The sequence below is a fragment of the Lepidochelys kempii genome, chromosome 18 (genome assembly GCF_965140285.1).
Source record: "Lepidochelys kempii isolate rLepKem1 chromosome 18, rLepKem1.hap1, whole genome shotgun sequence".
NCBI classification, from domain to species: domain Eukaryota; kingdom Metazoa; phylum Chordata; order Testudines; family Cheloniidae; genus Lepidochelys; species Lepidochelys kempii.
The window spans coordinates 4,212,948-4,233,189 of record NC_136397.1 but is presented as its reverse complement, the minus strand read 5'-3'; the positions used below and the strand labels follow the sequence as shown (position 1 = coordinate 4,233,189).

The 20,242-nt window shown below is 50.5% G+C and overlaps 1 protein-coding gene across 5 annotated transcripts in view; it reads right to left on the bottom strand.

Moving 5' to 3' along the window:
- Positions 1-1,159: 1,159 nt before the first annotated feature.
- The window catches only part of CCDC30 (coiled-coil domain containing 30), a 137,710-nt gene continuing 118,627 nt past the window's right edge, over positions 1,160-20,242 (bottom strand). For 4 of the 5 annotated variants that reach the window (XM_073316525.2, XM_078849308.1, XM_073316527.2 and 1 more), the window contains 5 exons: positions 19,843-19,984; positions 17,794-17,930; positions 17,278-17,392; positions 15,811-15,878; positions 1,160-1,589 (listed from right to left, as the gene is read on the bottom strand). In XM_073316525.2, coding sequence (XP_073172626.1) covers positions 1,376-1,589; positions 15,811-15,878; positions 17,278-17,392; positions 17,794-17,930; positions 19,843-19,984 — 676 coding nt within the window. In that variant the 3' untranslated portion in view covers positions 1,160-1,375. Of the gene's footprint in view, positions 1,590-15,810; positions 15,879-17,277; positions 17,393-17,793; positions 17,931-19,842; positions 19,985-20,242 lie in introns of those variants that run through there. The other variant, XM_073316528.2, reaches the window with a different exon arrangement.

The following is a 20,242-nucleotide window of genomic DNA, read 5'->3' as shown; positions in this document are numbered from 1 at the left end:
ACAGCAGGGCTGGCTGGCTGCCCGCTCCCTGCCGGTGGCAATGCCCAGCAACTGCCCCCGCCCTCCAGGGAGGGCAGAACACGGCTTGGGGGGAAGGGGCAGTTGTGGAGTGAGTCTGGGTTCAACGGGGGAAGCTGGTGGTGACTCTGTGGGGGAGGAGGATAGGAGAAGCAGGGTGTGAAGGTGGAGGGGGCAGAAGGAGGGGATAGTTCCGGTTGAAGCTGGGGGTTGGTTTGGGGGGGCAGTAGAAGGGAGGAAGGTGACAGCCCTGGGGTGAAAGTGTGTGTGTGTGGGGTGAGTGGTAGCAGGGATATTGAGAAGAGCCCTTGTGTGAAGGTCGGGGTTAGTTGTGTGGGGGGGGGCAGTAGGAGAGACAGGGAGAGGAGAGCCCAGGTGTGAACGTTGGGGTAGAGGCTTGAGGCTGGGTTGTGGTAGCCTTTGTGATAAAGAGTGTGTGTGTGTGTGTCTCTCAGTAGTCTTTTCTCCCAGCACCAGCAATTTTCCTCCCCACACTCCACCCCAGTAACTTAAGTTTTGTACCAAACTAGAAAATCCAGCTTTCAAAATTGTATTTATGAAACATAAGGAGAGGGTGGAGGGGAGATGCAGGTGCAACTCTACTGAGGGGTACATTGGGGCTTAATATGGCTCATAAATGTGCTAGTTAAGCACTTGTGTTCAGGGCCAGAAGCAGGCCCTGGGTGTTTTAACAAAAAAAGCAAAACTAACAAAGAACCTCCTCCCACACAAGTAAACCAAATTCAAGAGTATTCTGAATATATTGATGTTAGCCCAGTTTGTTCTCTATGGACTGAGGGAAGGTCTTAATCAAGTATGGCTTCAAATATCTTACTTTGTTTTTGAATAAATGTTTTCATCTCCATCCCAGCAGGACCAGGTTTACTGTGGCACCGTTGCACTGGGCCCACACTTCGAAAGGGTCCATAACGACTACATGAGGGCTCACAAATATATTTGGCGTCAGGCCCACAAAAGTTTAATCTGGCCCTGGCAGGGCAGACCTATGTGGAGGGCAGGATCAGGGCCCTGGCCCTGCTGTGAGTGCAGGTGGGCCCGTGCGGAGGCAGGATTGGGGCCCCGGCCTGTGAACGTGTCTAGATCACACAAGGAGTTGAAACCAAATGACAAACACCCCTTTTAAAAAAACCTTGTTTAATTAGATCTGTGAAAATTCCAGGGAGATCTGGGATGAGACGCTAGAGCCGGGCAAGTGATTGACATAACAGCTGTCAAATAACAGCTGAGAAAATCACAAAGTTAATTGAACGAGTTATTAGACACACAGTGATCCAGCTGGACGCATGGCCCCTTGCAGCAGGAAGTCCAAGCAGAGAGCAGCTCCTTGTAGTCCCTCTTAGATGCTATCGCAGCTGAAGCTTGGACTCTGAGGCTGAGTTGGGAAGTTTGTGGTGTCTCCAGGTGAAGCCACATTTAAGTAACCAATCTCAGAAGGCTGAGACGGTGATAAAGAAAACATGGACTTTGGGGTCTCGGTTCCTTCTTCAGGCTTGACATCTTGAATGGCTCTCAGAATGCCGTGGGAGTTTGACAGCCCTGTCACTGAGAAGCTGAAAAAGAATTTCCATCACTAATTCACTTTGCAAACATCTGCCTATGGCAGTCACCTGGCCTCCACTATTGTAGCGTCTAAGTGCCTCACAATCTAACACGCACCCAGTGGGCAGGGCAGTGCTATTATCCCCCAATTACAGCGGGAAACAGGCTCAGAGAGGCTGAGTGACACCACACAGGAAGTCTGTGGCACAGCAGGGACTTGAACCCAAATCCTAGGCTAGTGCCCTACTGACTGGACTATCCTTCCTTTCTCTGCAACCTTCCCAACAGGTTCTCTCGCCAGTAAGGCCATGCTTTAAAGGAACAGGGCAATTTGTGTCACAAACAGGTGGTTTTTAATTTAAAAATAAATGTTTTGGAGCTGTTTTTGGAAAACTTCATTTGGGAGAAAAGTCAGTAAAATGTGCTTAAACGTGTGTTCAGAAATGTCCATTGCTGTTGCATATTTACAGTGCAGTGCTGATAATATCTGTCAAGTTGCTTTATTCTTACACTGTCTTGCACAGAATATGTTTGCTAATGTTTATGGCAAAACCCCTGAGTAACCTAAGTCAATGTGCAGCTGCCCTGCGACCCTAGCCCTGCTAACCAGCAGAAGCAAAACTTTCTCTTCCCACTCAGTCCCATATCACCTTGATCAACATGGGCAGGGCACCAAGTTCTGGGTCTCCACACCTCACTCAATCCTCATGCCTCCCCAAATCACCTAGTTTCCCCCATAACCCACTGTCCCCCAACTCAACTTGAGGCAAGCCCCAAGCCACCCAGCTCTCTAGATGGCTGCTCCCCCGTAACTGTGATAGACTCGTATTTCCCTTGCTCCCTTGGCTCCTCCTAACCCACAGTGCCTCCAAGGCTCCCCACAAAAGTACACCCCTACAAGCTCCTGTGACCCAATGGCTCCCACCATGATTATTCCAACCCCTCTACCCCTCACTGCTCCCAACCTAAACCTTAGAGACTCCATTTTCCTCTGAGGAGCCCCCAGACTCCACAGTGCAAACAATGCCGAACTCCTGGCTCTCTGATGGCACCCCAGCACTCTGTGCCCCTTCCTCAGCAAACCAACAGCTCTTTATTGTTATTAATTACGTGTATTGCAGTGGTACCTGGAAGCCCCAACCAAGGAGCAAGGCCCATTGTGATAGGTCCTTTACACACACAGTGGAAAGCTCCGAAGGGCTTACAATCAAAGTAAAGGAGGCAGCAGCTAGCAGAGGATGGTTTAGCCACTCGACCACACCTATAACCCCCCTAAAATTCAATTCCTCCTTAAACACCCCTTCTTCACATGACCCCTGCTCCCCCTTAGCCCTGGGAGTGTTTGAGGGAGGGCTGTAGCCAGAACCCAATTTCAAATTTTGGGCAGGCCAATGGCCCACGATCCTCCAGGTTAGGTACCAGGATCTTCAGGAGAAGGTCACTGCCCTTCCCATACCCACAGGGGCATGGCCTGTTATGCAAACTAAGCTGGCAAAGCACTGGCCCTATCTTTTATAACAAGGCCTTGGGGGAAGCCCTCCCCCAATGGGCAGGGTTTCTCTGTGTGTATGAGTAGCCCCACCAAACAGGGGTGGAGTGGGGCTTCCCCTTAGCATGGGAGAAACCCTGCCCATTGTAGGAGGGGCTTCCAAAGACCCAGCGACCATAAGATATGTATTAGAGACCAGGATGCTGGGGGACAAGCATGGGAATCCCTTTGCAAGGGTTTCTTAATCCCTCTGTCTCCTAGGGCACGGGCCGAGGGCTTTTTTTGAAGTTGCACTGCAAACAGTTTTGCAAATTATCAAGTCCCCTGAAGAAGAGTTGTGAGAATGGGACTAATGGTTATTATGATCTACTGACAGGACAGACAGCTTATGGAATTGTGGGAAAAGGCCTAAAATCTTCTAATGAAGAAGAACCCAAGCAGGCTGGGATTTTGTTGAAATTTATTCCGAAAGCTCTATTTTGTGGTTGTCTTTCAGACTGTTTAGGAAATGACACTTAGCGCTACAGGAGAAGGTTCACTCCCATGTATGGTTATGGAGACATTAAGCCCGAGATCATGAAAAAGAAAAAACGGTTACTCACCTCTGTAACTGTTGTTCTTTGAAATGTGTTGCTCATATCCATTCCAATTAGGTGTGCGCGTGCTGTGTGCATGGCCATCGGAGGATTTTTTACCCTAGCAACACCCGGTGGGTTGGCTTTGGAGCCCCCTGGAGTGGCGCCTTCATGGCGCTCGATATATATCCCAGCCGACCCATCACCCCCTCAGTTCCTTCTTGCCGGCTGCTCCGACAGAGGGGAAGGGGGGCGGGTTTGGAATGGATATGAGCAACGCATCTCGAAGAACAACAGTTACAAAGGTGAGTAACTGTTTTTTCTTCGAGTGCTTGCTCATATTGATTCCAATTAGGTGACTCCCAAGCCTTACCTAGGCGGTGGGGTCGGAGTAGAGCAACCTGAATTGTAGGACCACTCTACCAAACGCCGCATCATCTCTTGTGTGTCGGATGATAGCATAGTGCGAAGCAAAAGTGTGTACCGAGGAACAAGTTGTGGCTCTGCAGATCTCCTGGATCGGCACCTGGACCAGAAAAGCCACTGATGAGGGCAAGCGCAGATGAAGACATGATCTATGAAGAGATCCACTGAGAGGAGACCAGGAGGCCTTTGATCTGGTCCGCCACCTCAGCAAAGAGCTATGTCAAGTTCCTGAACTGCTTCGTACACACGATGTAGGAGGCAAGGGCCCTATGGACATCGAGGGAGTGCAGCCGCTGTTCCTGGTGACTGGCATACAGGTTTGGATAAAAAACTGGAAGAAAAATGTCCTGGCTAATATGGAAGGCAGATACCACCTTGGGAAGAAAGGCTGGGTGGGGCCGAAGCTGCACTTTATCTTCATGGAAGATTGTGTAGGGTGGTTCCAAGGTAAGGGCTCTGAGCTCAGAGACACGCTGTGCCGACGTGATAGCGACATGGAAAGCCATTTTCCAGGAGAGGCAGAGGAGGGAGCAGCTGGCCAGTGGGTCAAACGGGGGCCCCATGAGTTGGGAGAGGACCAGGTTAAGGTCCCATGTGGGGACTGGCTGTCGAACCTGTGGGTAGAGACGGTCCAGGCCCTTGAGGAACCTGCCAACCATGGGATTGGCGAAGACTGAGCGACCATTTGTGCCTGGGTGAAAAGCCGAGATGGCCACAAGGTGACCTCTGACAGAGGATGCCGCCAGGCCCTGCTGTTTTAGGCTCAGGAGATGCTCCACAATGAGCGGCACGGACGCCTGGAGAGGGGGGTGTTGCACTGAGCGCACCAGCACAAAAACCGCTTCCACTTAGCCGTACATGTGACCTGAGTGGAGGGCTTCCTGCTGCCCATCAGCACGGGCTGTACCGAATCTGAACAGACACATTCTGAAGGGTTCAGCCAAGCAGCATCCATGCCGTGAGGTGGAGAGATCGCAGGTCGGGATGGCAGAGGCGACTGTGATCCGGAGTAATCGGTCGGGAAGAAGAGGCAATGGGACTGGAGCATCCACAGAGAGCTCCAATAGCACAGTGAACCAGAGCTGTCTGGGCCACGCCGGAGCCACCAGAATCACTCGCGCCCTGTCCCTGTGCACTTTGAGCAAGACCCTGTGCACAAGGGGGAACGGGGGAAAGGTGTAAAATAGTCAACCCATCCACAGGAGCAAGAAGGCATCTGTGAGAGAGCCCGGGGAACGGCCTTGGAGGGAGCAGAAAGCCGGGCATTTCCGATTGCTGCGGGAGGCGAACAGGTTGACCTGGGGAAACCCTCACCTTTGGAAGATGGGGAGGATGACATCTGGTCGGAGTGACCACTCGTGGGAGCGGAAGGACCTGCTTAGGTGGGCCGCCAGCGTGTTCTGGACCCCAGGGAGAAAGGACGCCACCAGGTGAATGGAGTGGGCTATGCAGAATTCCCACAGTCGAACTGCCTCCTGAGAGAGGGGGGAGGAACGGGCCCCCCCCTTGTTTGTTGATGTAGAACATGGCCATGGTGCTGTCTGTGAGGACCGCCACACAAGGACTGAGCAGCCGCTCCTGGAAGGCTTGTCAGGCAAGGCGTACCGCCATCAGTTCCTGTACGTTGATATGAAGGGAGAGCACGGAAGGGGACCATAGGCCCTGCTTCTGAATGTCCCCAAGGTGGGCACCCCATCCCAGGGTGACGCATCCATGATAAGGGACAAGGAGGGCTGTGGGCTGTGAAAAGGGACTCCTTTGCATATCACCAGGGGATCCAGCCCCCAGTGGAGGGAGGCCAGGATCCGCTCTGGGACGGTGGCCACCAAGTTCAGGCTCTCTCGACCTGGGCGATAGACTGATGCCAGCCTGGCTTGTAATGGGCGGAGTTGAAGTCTGGCATGCCTAGTCATGTATGTGCAGGAAGTCATGTGTCCGAGAAGACTCAAGCACCTTCTTGCCGATGAGGTTGGGAAGCTCTGAAGGCTCCGGACAAGGGCCACTATAGCCTGGAAACGAGCGTCCGGCAGGAACATAAGAATATAAGAACGGCCACATTGGGTCAGACCAAAGGTCCATCCAGCCCAGCATCCTGTCTACTGACAGTGGCCAATCCCAGGTGCCCCAGAGGGAGTGAACCTAACAGGTAATGATCTAGTGATCTCTCTCCTGCCATCCATCTCCACCCTCTGACAAACAGAGGCGAGGGACACCATTCCTTACCCATCCTGGCTAATAGCCATTAATGGAATTAACATTCATGAATTTATCCAGTTCTCTTTTAAATCCTGTTATATTCGTAGCCTTCACAATCTCCTCAGTCAAGGAGTTCCACAGGTTGACTGTGCGCTGAGTGAAGAAGAACTTCCTTTTATTTGTAAAAAGAAAAGGAGTACTTGTGGCACCTTAGAGACTAACCAATTTATTTGAGCATGAGCTTTCGTGAGCCATTAATTTCATTTTATGGCTCCTACTTCTTAAATTATGGGAACACATAAATAACTTTTCCTTATTCCCTTTCTCCACACCACTCATGATTTTATATACCTCTATCATATCCCCCCTTAGTCTCCTCTTTTCCAAGCTGAAAAGTCCTAGCCTCTTTAATCTCTCCTCATATGGGACCTGTTCCAAACCCCTAATCATTTTAGTTGCCCTTTTCTGAACCTTTTCTAATGCCAGTATATCTTTTTTGAGATGAGGGGACCACATCTGTATGCACTATTCAAGATGTGGGCATACCATGGATTTATATAAGGGCAATAAGATATTCTCTGTCTTATTCTCTATCCCTTTTTTAAAGATTCCTAACATCCCGTTTGCTTTTTTGACTGCTGCTGCACACTGCGTGGATGTCTTCAGAGAACTATCTACGATGAATCCAAGAACTTTCTCCTGATTAGTTGAAGCTAAATTAGCCCCCATCATATTGTATGTATAATTGGGGTTATTTTTTCCAATGTGCATTACTTTACATTTATCAACATTAAATTTCATTTGCCTTTTTGTCGCCCAATCACCTAGTTTTGAGATATCTTTTTGAAGTTTTTCACAGTCTGCTTTGGTCTTAACTATCTTGAGCAGTTTAGTATCAACTGCAAATGCCACCTCACTGTTTACCCCTTTCTCCAGATCATTTATGAATAGGTTGAATAGGATTGGTCCTAGGACTGACCCTTGGGGAACACCACTAGTTACCCCTCTCCATTCTGAAAATTTACCATTTATTCCTACCCTTTGTTCCCTGTCTTTTAACCAGTTGTCAAGCCATGAAAGGATCTTCCCTCTTATCCTATGACAACTTAATTCACGTAAGAGCCTTTGGTGAGGGACCTTGTCAAAGGCTTTCTGGAAATCTAAGTACACTATGTCCACTGGATCCCCCTCGTCCACATGTTTATTGACCCCCTCAAAGAACTCTAATCGATTAGTAAGACATGATCTCCCTTTACAGAAACCATGTTGACTTTTGCACAACAATTTATGTTCTTCTATGTGTCTGACAATTTTATTCTTTACTATTGTTTCAACTAATTTGCCCGGTACTGACGTTAGACTTACTGGTCTGTAATTGCTAGGATCACCCCTAGAGCCCTTCTTAAATGTTACATTAGCTATCTTCCAGGCATTGGGTACAGAAGCTGATTTAAAGGACAGGTTACAAACCATCATTAATTGTTCCTCATTTTCACATCTGAGTTCTTTCAGAACTCTTGGGTGAATGCCATCTGGTCCTGGTGACTTGCTACTGTTAAGTTTCTCAATTAATTCCAAAACCTCCTCTGGTGACACTTCGATCTGTGACAATTCCTCAGATTTGTCACCTACAAAAGACGGCTCAGGTTTGGGAATCTCCCTAACATCTTCAGCTGTGAAGACTGAAGCAAAGAATTAATTTAGTTTCTCTGCAATGACTTTTTCGTCTTTAGGTGCTCCTTTTGTATCGCGATCGTCCAGGGGCCTCACTGGTTGTTTAGCAGGCTTCCTGCTTCTGATATACTTAAAAAACATTTTGTTATTACCTTTTGAGTTTTTGGCTAGTTGTTCTTCAAACTCCTTTTTGGCTTTTCTTATTACATTTTTACCTTTTATTTGGCAGTGTTTTTGCTCCTTTCTATTTACCTCACTAGGATTTGACTTCCACTTTTTAAAAGATTACTTTTTATCTCTCACTGCTTCTTTTACATGGTTGTTAAGCCACGGTGGCTCTTTTTTAGTTCTTTTACTGTGTTTTTTAATTTGGGGTATACATTTAAGTTGGGCCTCTATTATGGTGTCTTTGAAAAGTGTCCATGCAGCTTGCAGGGATTTCACTCTAGTCACTGTACCTTTTAATTTCTGTTTAACTAAGCTCCTCATTTTTGCATAGTTCCCCTTTCTGAAATTAAATACCATAGTGTTGGGCTGTTGAGGTGTTCTTCCCACCACAGGAATGTTAAATGTTATTATATTATGGTCACTATTTCCAAGCGGTCCTGTTATAGTTACCTCTTGGACCAGATCCTGCGCTCTACTTTGGACTAGATCGAGAGTTGCCTCTCCCCTTGTGGATTCCTGTACCAGCTGCTCCCTTAGCATTTCATCGTCACTATCACTGTCCTGGGCAGGTGGTCGATAATAGATCCCTACTGTTACATTCTTATTAGAGCATGGAATTACGATCCATAGAGATTCTGTGGAACATGTGGATTCATTTAAGATTTTTATTTCTTTTGATTCTACATTTTCTTTCACCTATAGTGCCACTCCTCGCCCCCCACGTACGACCTGTTCTGTCCTTCCAATATATTTTGTTCCCTGGAATGATTGTGCCCCATTGATTGTCCTCACTCCACCAGGTTTCTGTGATGCCTATTATGTCAATATCCTCCTTTAACACGAGGCACTCTAGTTCACCCATCTTATTATTTAGACTTCTAGCATTTGTGTACAAGCACTTTAAAAACTTGTCACGGTTTATTTGTCTGCCCTTTTCTGATGTGTCAGATTCTTCATGTGAATGTTTCTCGTCTGATCTGGCCCATATTTTGTCCTCTTTCCTCCTCTCTTCCTGACTAAAACCTGGAGAATCTCTATCACTAGACTCTCCTCTAAGAGAAGTCTCTGTCCGATCCAGGTGTGCCTCTGCAGCGATCGGCTTTCCTCATCTCTTAGTTTAAAAACTGCTCTGCAACCTTTTTAATGTTTAGTGCCAGCAGCCTGGATCCTTCCTGTATAGGCTGCCCCTAACCCCAAAATTTCCTCAGTTCCTAACAAATCTAAACCCCTCCTCGCTACACCATCGTCTCATCCACGCATTGAGACTCTGAAGCTCTGCCTGCCCACCTGGCCCTGCGCCTGGAACTGGAAGCATTTCTGAGAATGCCACCATGGAGGTCCTGGATTTCAGTCTCTTTCCTAGCAGCCTAAATTTGACCTCCAGGACGTCTCTCCTACCCTTCCCTATGTCATTGGTACCTACATGTACCACGACCCCTGGCTCCTCCCCAGCATTACACATAAGTCTATCTAGATGCCTCGAGAGATCCGCAACCTTCACACCAGGCAGGCAAGTCACCATACGGTTCTCCCTGTCATCACAAACCCAGCTATCTATGTTTCTAATGATCGACTCTCCCATTACTAACACCTGCCTTTTCCTAATGACTGGAGTTCCCTCGCCCGGAGAGGTAACCTCAGTGCGAGAGGATACCCCAGCATCATCTGGAAGGAGGGTCCCAACTATGGGAAAGTTTCTCTCTGTTTCGGTTGACTGCTTGTAATGGGGCGGCGGCCGCATTCCCATGCCAGATTGGGCTACAGCAGGCTAGACCGGCTGCGCACCGCGGCAGCCAATCAGGGAGGGCCTGTTAGAGAGCCAATCAGGGCTGAGCAGGAGGCAGTCAATCAGGGCCAGGCTAGGCCCTATATAAAGGCTGCCCAGGCAAGACGCAGTCAGTCTCTCCCAGACCTTCAAAGGGGAAGGTTTGTCTCCTGAGCGAGGAGACCAGCACCTGGGACACCGCAGTGCTGGGGAGGCTCGAGGGAGCAGAAGGGAACTCCAGCCTGGTACCTGCCAGGCTGCAGGCCCTGATAGAAGGACCCACAAGGTGCAAAGGGGCCAAAGGGAAGCGAAGGAGGGCAGGGAGGCTGCTGCCAGAGGGTCCCTGGGCCGGGACCCAGAGTAGGGGGTGGGCCTGGGTCCCCCCCCTTCCCCCTTGTATTACACCCGGCCGTTAGAAGTGGCCATAGCGGACTGCACCCGACCCCTGACAGAAGGGGGTTAGACTTTGTGGGTGTGGTTGGCCACTGTGGCTGGGGCGAAGCAGAAAGACTGCTGTTAACCCCCCCTGGAAGGGGGTGAAGGTGGACTAGGGGGCACTGCCGGAGGGCAGTGTCCTGAAGAGGACGCCGCGAGAAGGGAGCAACGCGGGTCCAGACGCCAACAGAGGGCGAGAGATGGACGGGACACCACTAGCGGAGGGCGCTCCACATGGACTGAGCTAATTCCCAGAGTTACCAACAAGAGGCGCTATGGTGGTGAGCCCCAACCCCGTCACACTGCTCTCCTCTGGGCCTTTCATCCTCCTTAACAGCGCAGGGGCTGTCTGACCAGAGGTGGGACAAATCTACAGTGTCCTGGAAAGCCTCATCAACACACCTCTCTGCCTCCCTTAGCTCCTCCAGTTCTGCCACCCTGGCCTCCAAAGCCCGTACACAGTCTCTGAGGGCCAGGAGCTCCTTGCACCGAATGCACACATACGCCACCCGCCCACAGGGCAGGTAATCATACATGCTACACTGAGCGCAATAAACAGGATATCCCCCACTCGGCTGCTGGGCTTCTGCCTGCATTTTCTCCTACCGTTACCTAGGTTAATGATAGGGTTTTTGTTTAAATCAAGAAGTTTTGATTATAGTTTAAAGGTTTTAAAGAATGGCAAATGTACCTTGCACCCTTCCCAACTCCCTCTCGAAACTCCGTTAGTGGCCCCCGTTTGCAAAGCTCCCTGGTCGCTTGCTCACTGCTTTATAAAGCCCTGGCCTCCTTGATAGCCCCGCCCCCTGACTAAGGCTCAGCCAATGAACAGAGGCTTCTAGATTTCAAACCCTGTTTAGAAGCTCACAGCTTCCAACTGCCGGCTCATGTTTGCATGGAGTACAGAACCGCCCCGATTGGGTTGCCACTTTGAGAAGGAGGCGTAACCGACTAAACGTGTCTGGGACCAAGCGGAAGTAGGACTGCACCTGTTCTCTGATGAGCCCCTGGATAAGCCAGTCGTCGAGGTAAAGGTATACCTGCATCTGCCGTCGACCAAGGAAGGCCGCCTCGACTGCCATACATTTAGTGAACACTCGGGGGGGTGGAGGGGGTGGGGGGAGACCAAAGGGGAGGGCCATGAACTGATAGCGTTCACAGTTGACCACAAAGTGGAGGGAGTGTCTGTCTGTTGGATGAATCGCTATGTGGAAATACACATCCTTCATGTCAAGGGTGGCGTACCAGTCTCCAGGATCCAGGGAAGGTATAATGGTGCCCAAGGAGACCATGCGGAACTTCAACTTTACCATGAACTTGTTGAGTCCACGCAGGTCCACAATGGGCCAAAGCCTGCCCTTTGCCTTGGGGATTAGGAAATATCGGGAGTAGAACCCCCTGCCCCTTAGCTCCCACGGAACCTCCTTGATCGCCCCAATGGCGAGGAGCGTCTGAACCTTCTGAATAAGGAGTTGCTCATGAGAAGGGTCCCTGACGAGGGATGGGGAAGGAGGGTGGGGAGGAAGAAAATTGGAGAGAGTATCCCCCTTCGACCGTGCAGAGGACCCAGTGGTCTGTGGTTATGTGAGACCAAGCACTGTGGAAACAGGATAAACGATTCAAGAAAGGTGGGGTAGGATCCTGAACGAGGTCCAATACATCGTCCTCGGGTGTCTCTTCAAAAGGCCTGTTTTGAGCCCGATGAGGGCTTGGACGGGCCCTGGCCTTGTCCAGACTGGTGGTTGGAGGGCTTCCTTCTGTCATAACACCCCTGCCTCCTATAGAAATCCTGCCTCGGCCAAGGAAGAGGATAGGAGCCTTGTTGCGGCTGCTGGGGTTTGAAGGATTTCCGCTGGGTAGCAGGTGTGCGCATGCCCAGGGACTTCATTATCGCCCTTGAGTCCTTAAGGCTTTGTGCCTTGAATCTGTCTTTTCCAAAAACAGGCCCTCTCCATCAAAGGGGAGGTCCTGCAGTGTTTGCTGAAGTTCCGGTGGCAGGCCGGAGGCTTGCAGCCCGGAGATAGGCCTCACTGCGATCCCTAAGGACAAAGTACATGCGGTGGAGTCAGCAGCGTCCAGCGAGGCCTCCAACGAGGTCCGTGCCACTGTTTTGCCCTCTTCCACTAAAGCCTCAAACTCCTCTCTGGACTCAGGAGGTACTAACTCCTTAAACTTCAGCACAGAGTTCCAGGAGTTAAAATTGTAACGGCTCAGGAGCGCCTGCTGATTAGCGATCCTGAGCTGAAGTCTCCCCGAGGAATAAACTTTGCGCCCAAACAAATCAAGGAGCTTAGCATCCTTTGATTGGGGCTGCTGGCCATGCCATTCTTTTTCGTTCACTGATGCCACCCCAAGCGAAGCGGGCTGTGGGTGTGTGAACAGATAATCCTATCCCTTCGAGGGGACAAAGCAGCCGCACAGCCAGGCGGAGGGAGCAGGGGGAGCGACCCAGAGAAAAGGGTGCCACGGGGCGCGTTTACTCCCCTGGCGGCGCTCCGGGTCTTCGGCGGCGGGGCCTTCAGTGCTGCCGAAGACGCCTGGAGCGAGTGGGGGTGGCCGCCGGGGGAGTAAACGCACCGCAGCGGGTGGTGCCTTTTCTCTGGGTCGCTCCCCCTGCTCCCTCCGCAGGGGGAAATTTAAAAGGCACCAAGACATTGACGAGGCGCCACTTGCGCTCAGAGGGGGAGCGGCCACTGTCCCGCTCCCCCCAGCTACGCCACTGGGACAAAGTATTTCCGCTCCACTCCCTTAGCGGTTGGGGGAATGGATGCAGGAGTTTGCCAGAGTGTTCTGGCGGTGGTTTGGGTGGTCCGAATAAGGGGTAGGGCCACCCTTGATGGAGCTTCGGCAGACGGAATATCTACCGCAGGGTCCTCCACCTCTACCACCTCCTCCGCCTGCAGGTTCATATTCTGTGCCACCCTGTGCAGGAGGTCTTGGTGGGCATGGAGGTCTATCGGAGGGGGACCCGAGACTGCAGTGCCTGCCACCGCCTCGTCGGGGAGGAGGAGGAGGCGGCCACGGGGGAGAAGAGGGTCATCTAGGGCCTCTTGCGGAGCTGGGCCCAGCTGTCCTGTGTCAGCGACCTCAGTGCCCGGACCAGGAACTGGTGTCGGAGGAGGTCCTGAAGCGGGGAGAGAAGCTACCACAGTCTCCATGCCCCCTGGCAGTAGCCTCTGGCACTCGTGGCTCGGATGGGGCTGATCGAGAAGCCCAGAAGGAGCACCCTGGGCCTGGTGGTACACCCAGAGTGTCCAGAATAGGCATTGAGTGGGCCCTTGAGCGAGACCCTGCTCCTGCCAATGCCCAGCCCCTGACTCCAGGTGGCTACGGTCCAAATGGCGGCATTCCGAGAAACGTGACCCCGCCTCTGATCCCGAAGAATGAGAAGTGGAATGTGAGGGCCATGGTGGTGCTGAGCGGATCTGCGCCGAGGCACGCTGATGAGGCGATTGGGAGTGGTGTCACAACGCTGGGGGGCAATGCCGGGACCTGGACCGGTATCTGGAACGGCACCTGGATCTGGACCTGGGCCAAGATGATGACCGGCGTCGAGAGCAGTCTCGGGTCCGGGATCTGCTCCTGGATGGCAGCCAGCGGGCAGACCGGTGGCGTGACCGGGACCGGTGCCAGGAGTCGGAGCGGTGCTGCAGGTACAACCGGCGCTGCAAGGGAAAGTGGTGCCGGGACTGTGAGTGGCGTCGGGAGCGGGAAAAGTGCCAAGAACGGGATTGGTGCCGCGGCTTGACCAACGGTGCTGAGGGGTGGATTAGGGCCAGCTTGCCCCGGGATGGTGCCGCACGTAAAGGCACCGGTGCCTTGGCATGAGGCTGAGGGGATGCCGATGCCTTCATGGCAATAAGATCCCTTGCAGCCGCAAAGGTATCCGGGGTGGACGGCAACTGGACCTCAACCACGCCAGGGGCACCGGACTCAACGGTTCTCCCCTGGGGGCCGGAGTCAATGGTGCCGAAGCCGTAGATTGTGCCCCTAGATGCTCCCCTGCGGGATGCGTCTCCGCAGGTGGTTCCAGGGAAGCTAGAGGTGGGTCAGCCTCTTCCAGCTTCCGGTGCCGCTTCTGGCCAGGAGAATGGGAGCATCGGCTGGGCCGATGATGTTGGTTGCGGTGCCGGGGAGCGTTGGTGCCGCAGGTCTCTGTCAGAGTCCAACCGCAGTGCAAGTCCTACCGCTACCGCCAGGGCGCTGCACACCGAGGTGCTCAGTGCCGGATCTTGGAGCACCACAGGAGGCTGAGGGCTAAGAGCCGCCTCCATGAAGAGCTGCTTTAAACAAAAGTCCCGCTCCTTCTTAGTCCAGGGACTAAACCCTTCACAGATCCTGCACTTCTCTGCTTGATGAGACTCCCCCAGACACTTCATGGGGGTCGCCCATTGGCATGGGATTAGAGCAGGAACCGCAGGGCTTAAATCCCGGAGCCTTGGGCATGAGCCCAAGAGAAAAATCAGGGACCCCCCAACCCCACTAACACTAACAACTATAACTATCTAACTATAACTATTAACTAAACTATGAGGTATATGCTAGGGAGAGTGGAGAGCAGTGAAGCAGGACTCCACAGTTCCAATGACTGTCATGGGCAGTAAGAAGGAACTGAGGAGGCACTGGGTCGGCTGGAGTATATATCGAGCGCCATGAAGGTGCCACTCCAGGGGGCTCCACAGCTAACCCACCAGATGTTGCTAGGGTAAAGAATTCTCCAATGGCCAAGCACACAGCGCACTCACACCTAATTGGAATTGATATGAGCAAGCACTCGAAGAAGAACCCTAAGTTTTAGCACCACCTGTGGGGCACAAGAGTAACAGTGAAATAACTGGTTTCAGAGTAGCAGCCGTGTTAGTCTGTATTCACAAAAAGAAAAGGAGGACTTGTGGCACCTTAGAGACTAACCAATTTATTTGAGCATAAGCTTTCGTGAGCTACAGCTCACTTCATCGGATGCAACAGAATCCGGTGACATTAATTTGCACCATGTACTCCTGAGCTTGGCGAAGAAAACTATAACAATTGAGGAATGTTATCCATCAGTATTACACTTAGTGATTTAAATGTGAGCTTAGATGGCACAGACCAGCTGTCTTCTGGTTTCATTCAAATTATTTTATTATCTATTATCGTATCTCTTAAAAAGAGCTGTGCATGCATGGGCCAAGGGATAAAGATTTTGAAACTCCACTGTGTATGTAGCTGACAGTGCATCTTTAGTCTTGTACGATTATGTTATCACTTAAACTACCACCCATAAATCATGTGGAGCTGGAAAATGTATTTCTGGAGTTTTACTTCTGTGTACCATGTGCTTTTATATAATTGTTTTATTACTGTTTTTTCCCCACAGCATGACTAAAACACATCTCTGAATAAAAGAAAGGGTGGAGCACGTGTTTGGAAAACAACAATTCACAGCTTTCTTCTCCCCATACACTGACTAGTCTCACTATTAGTAAGTAGACAAACTGCCTGTATGGTTTTACTTATAATACCTTGTGCTTGGACGTGGCAACATCTTACTTAGCAGCTGGCATTCAGAGAAGCCAATGCTCCTGATGTCCTAGAAAGAGAACCAGAAAAATAAACAGATCCAAGGTAGGAAGGATGCTCTAGGCAATCAATGCTTGCAAGTGCGTCATTCACAAACTAGAGAGACAAAGAAGGTTTTAATATAACATTTATAGAGAGAACACGAGGAATCACAGACACAGAGAAGTCCAAAGAGATGAAACACCTCAAGGGGACATATGTTGTGTGTGTGTTGGTGGGGTGTGAGGGATGTTATTTATAGGATGGGTTTTTTCCTAACAACAACAGTTCAATGCAAGGGCATGAGCCAGAGGTGGGCAAACTACGGCCTGCAGGCCACATCCGGCCCGCAGGACCGTCCTGCCCGGCCCTTGAGCTTCCGGCTGGGGAGACTAGCCTCTGGTCCCTCCCCTGCTGTCCCTCCTCCCCCGCAGCCTCAGCTCGCCATGCTGCCTGCACTCTGGGCAGCAGGGCTGCGAGCACCCCGCCCTGACATAGCTATGCTGGCAAAACCGCCAATGAAGGCACTACTGTGCCAACTTCTGTCAACCGGGCTAACCGTCTGGGGAGGTGGTGTAGCTGTGTCGGCAGAAAAACTCTTCTGTCAGCCTGTTCTGCATCTACACTAGGGGGCTATGCTGATATAGGCTCTATAGTGTAGACATGGCTCAGATATATTGAGGCCCTTAGGCTGTGATTTTCAAAGGTCTCTAAGGGAGTTAAGCACTCAATTCCTATTTAATTTAAACTTTGAAAATCCCAGTCAAATAAATGGCTTGATTCTCAGAGGTCCTGAGTCCATGCAAGGGGAAATGGGAGTGCTCAGCACCTTTGCAAATCAGGACACCTCTTCAGATGCCGAGGTAGGGATTTAGGCTCCCATGTTTGACACTTTGGGGTCATTTGTGTAAAATATCTAAAATTACCCACTTTTAAAAAAATTTTCCTGGTTCCCGACCTTACACGTCACTGGGATATTTTTAATGACTGAAAAACAAAAAAGAACAAAGGTAAGAAAAAGTGATACCTTTGTCACGATGACAGGTGGCCTAATAACACAACAGACATGGGCACTGGCTGTGTCAGCAGACTGGAAATGAACCACAAAGCCTTGCACATCTAGACCACTGGCTCCAATTCAGCTAATCAAGAGTGACATTACCAGCCAATCTCTGGAGGGTGTCATTTATGAAATGAGTTTGTGGGACTCAGTCCAATGCCTAGGGAACTGGGCCACTAACAATACACCTCCCCTTCTGGCAGTGGGTACTACTCACTTTTGAAAGTCTGGTCCTGTACGGACATATGTACCAAAAATTCCTGTGGAGTCTAGAAGAGGTTCTTCCAGGTTAAAGCTGAGGTACATTGGTAGGAACTAGGGAGCAATTCCTCAGATGTGCCCATTTTTGGAGAAAAGCAGCACATCTCACCTCTAAGTTGTGGGTGTGGATGTTCCTCAGAGTGCGCTCCAGAATGCCAACCTGACCGGAAAGCTGCAGGGTGCTTTCCTGGAGTCGCTTGTTTTCTTCATCCAGGAACTGCACTCTGAGAAGGTCACACAGAAAGGGCACAGTTTATTTTCTGCACATGAATCTTCACCCTAACCATTTTCTGTTTTCAAAGGGGCATTTCCTCTCAATCTCTCTGCTGAGAAACTCAAACAACCCTTTAAACCCTTCAAACATATTGCCCCTGCAGTTTTACACCGAGTCACGTTCCATGCAGCAGCAGAGGCAGGGCCATTTCAAAGCAGCTATTCCCGTGTAGTGGCCTGAGTACATCCTTTAGGCATGAAGAGCAGCTGCCTGCCTCATCACTGCGCTACCCTAGTTGTATCCATGCACAGAACGAGGATTTCATTGGAGTGACGCTGCACAGAATGGGAGAAAAGGGCTAACTTTGAACTCTGGCCCAGGAGCGCTCTCTGTAACAGCATTAATGGCTACCTGTTCTGGATTGTGGAAATGATCCATTTGTTGTTCCGTCCAATTTCTTCCTGTTCATTAAGCTGCTGTAAGAGTTCTCTTTTCTCTTGGAGCAAATTCTCATTCTCCGTGGTGATCTGTCTGATCAATGCATGTTCCTGTGGTTAAGAAAACAGGATGAAACAATAAGCTTTGATATAGCACTTTTCATCCACAGATCTCGAAGTGCTGTGTAAAGGAGGTCACCATCCAGGGTCTGATTATAAAATATGTATTGTCTTTGATGTTATGTGGCCTGGAAAGGGCTGTGTAGTTGCACCTGTCCAATGGCATTTCAGATGGACAGGTGGAAAGAATGTTTGACACCATCAGAAGCAGACGTGAGACAATCCCACACATGTCCCAGTCATAGAGTTCTCCCCAAGGCACCTGTGTTTTTGCAGAAAAGGGCAAATTAATTCAGAAAACCTCAGTCTCAGTAAGTAATACTGGGTATTCCAGGAACTTCTACTGTGGCCAGGCAACAGTGAGTTACTGGGCAGCACCAGTCACAGTAAAATCACCACTGCCCTCCTCTGGTAGGCCCACCGCAAGAGAAGGGTTCTCTGCACATGGGCAGTTTGGGTTTGTTAAATAATAGGGAATTGCATTTCCTTAAAATAAAGGATTTCTAATACACAAAATACATCAGTTAATGCGACAGGCCAAATCTGTTCCTGGTGCAACCGCAATGTGCTCAGTGGAGACAGGAACACCAGAAACTAGGGTGACCTGTATGTTAAGAGAATTTGTAAATGGAACCTCATCTGAGGTATGTTTCCTAAGGTGGGCACCTCAGGCTAACTGAAGGCACAAGAGGCACCCCAGAGGAGCAGGTAGGAGTGGGAAGAGAAAGCTGCTCAGCCTACATCTGTCCCACCTCACTAAAACAATCCTTAGACATCACTCACCCCTACTACTTCAGCAGCCCCTCATGTGCTCAGCTGTGCATGGGGCTGCAAGCTTTGGCTGATGCTCTGCTCTTGCGGCACTATACTCAACTGAAAGAGTGCATGCAGCCCTGCCCAAATGAGCCCTGAGCCCTCTCAAGCCGCACTTGGCCTGCTGGGGAAATGGGCAATGGGGAAGAATTCTAAAGCACAAAAAAAGAATAAAAGGAGAATAGAGACAGAAAAGATGGAGAAAAACGGTGGAAAGAAAGCAAGATGATGACAACTGTATTAGGGTATGGCATGATACGGTAGGGGTCACCAACCTGCCAAGCCACTGACTGGGGCTCCTCCAAAACCAGACAGGGAACCACTGATCTATGGTACCCAGGAAGCCTCTGTCTCCTAAGCACTGAGATATGCTTGTCTCTCTCCATTGCTCAGGCTTACACAAGCATAGCTTGATTAGCCTGATTTTCACCTCCCCGACTTTATCCACACTGAACCGATCTGTCTGACGTTTCGTGTTGGATTGTATGCCTGCGTAGCGCTTTTCTGGAAAGTTTGAGGCAAATGCAGCAGCAAAAAGCTTGGAAGGCAGGAGCAGGGCTTAATTTGTGCCCCTGGCACCTCTCGGCTTGGCAGGTCATAGTCCCGGCACCTCTGGGCCTGCCATGTCGGTTATGGATGTAAAGAAATTGCTTGAACCCTGGCACCTATTTCATTACAAGTTAAGCACTGGGCTGGGTGGTTCAAACACGAGGTGACTTCGCTTCCCAAACACTGTCCTTTTGTGGGCTCATCATAACGCCGAACAAGCTTGGTCTAGACAATCCCTTTGTGTGAACCTGTTTGCCTCGGTGAGGACTGGAGCCTATGTCTAGTTTGGGGGGGCAAGTTATTCACAGAGGTTTATATAGTATGGGCTCTGCTGACCTCTTAGCTGCCCATGCTGGCTCCCAGATTCCTGAACCGCACATGAGCACAATGCCTGACATGAGCTAAGCCTCCATCCGAACAGTTGGGCCATGCAAAGTTCCTAAGGCATGCATGCCAGTGACCCTGCTAGGGCAGCTTCCGTTTTGGGACCCTCCTGGAGCAGCGGCCCCACAGTGGAAATCTCTGTCATCTGCTTCCTCACCTTTCCCGTCTGGCTCCTGGACAGCACAATTTCACTTTCAAGCTGTTTAATCCTCACATCTCTTTGCTTCACTTCATGAACAAATGTCTCCTTGGCTCTGCGGAGCTTGGCTTTATGGCGGAGTTGCCGCTCATTGTGTTTCCTGAGAAGGTAGATGTGTAAATAGCAGCCTATTAAAATGCTTGACTGCTTTTTTACACGAAGAACAATACACTAGATGCCTAGCACTTGCTCAGATTGCCACATGGAATCTGTACAATCCTGGGAGGGGTGAGAGGAAGAAGAATAGTACCCAGGCAGAACAATACAGCCAGTGGATCTGCTGTGGGGTCAATGTAGCCAGTCCAAATACTGAGTGACCAGCCTAACTGACTGATACTGTCGTTTCTCTGAAATGGTT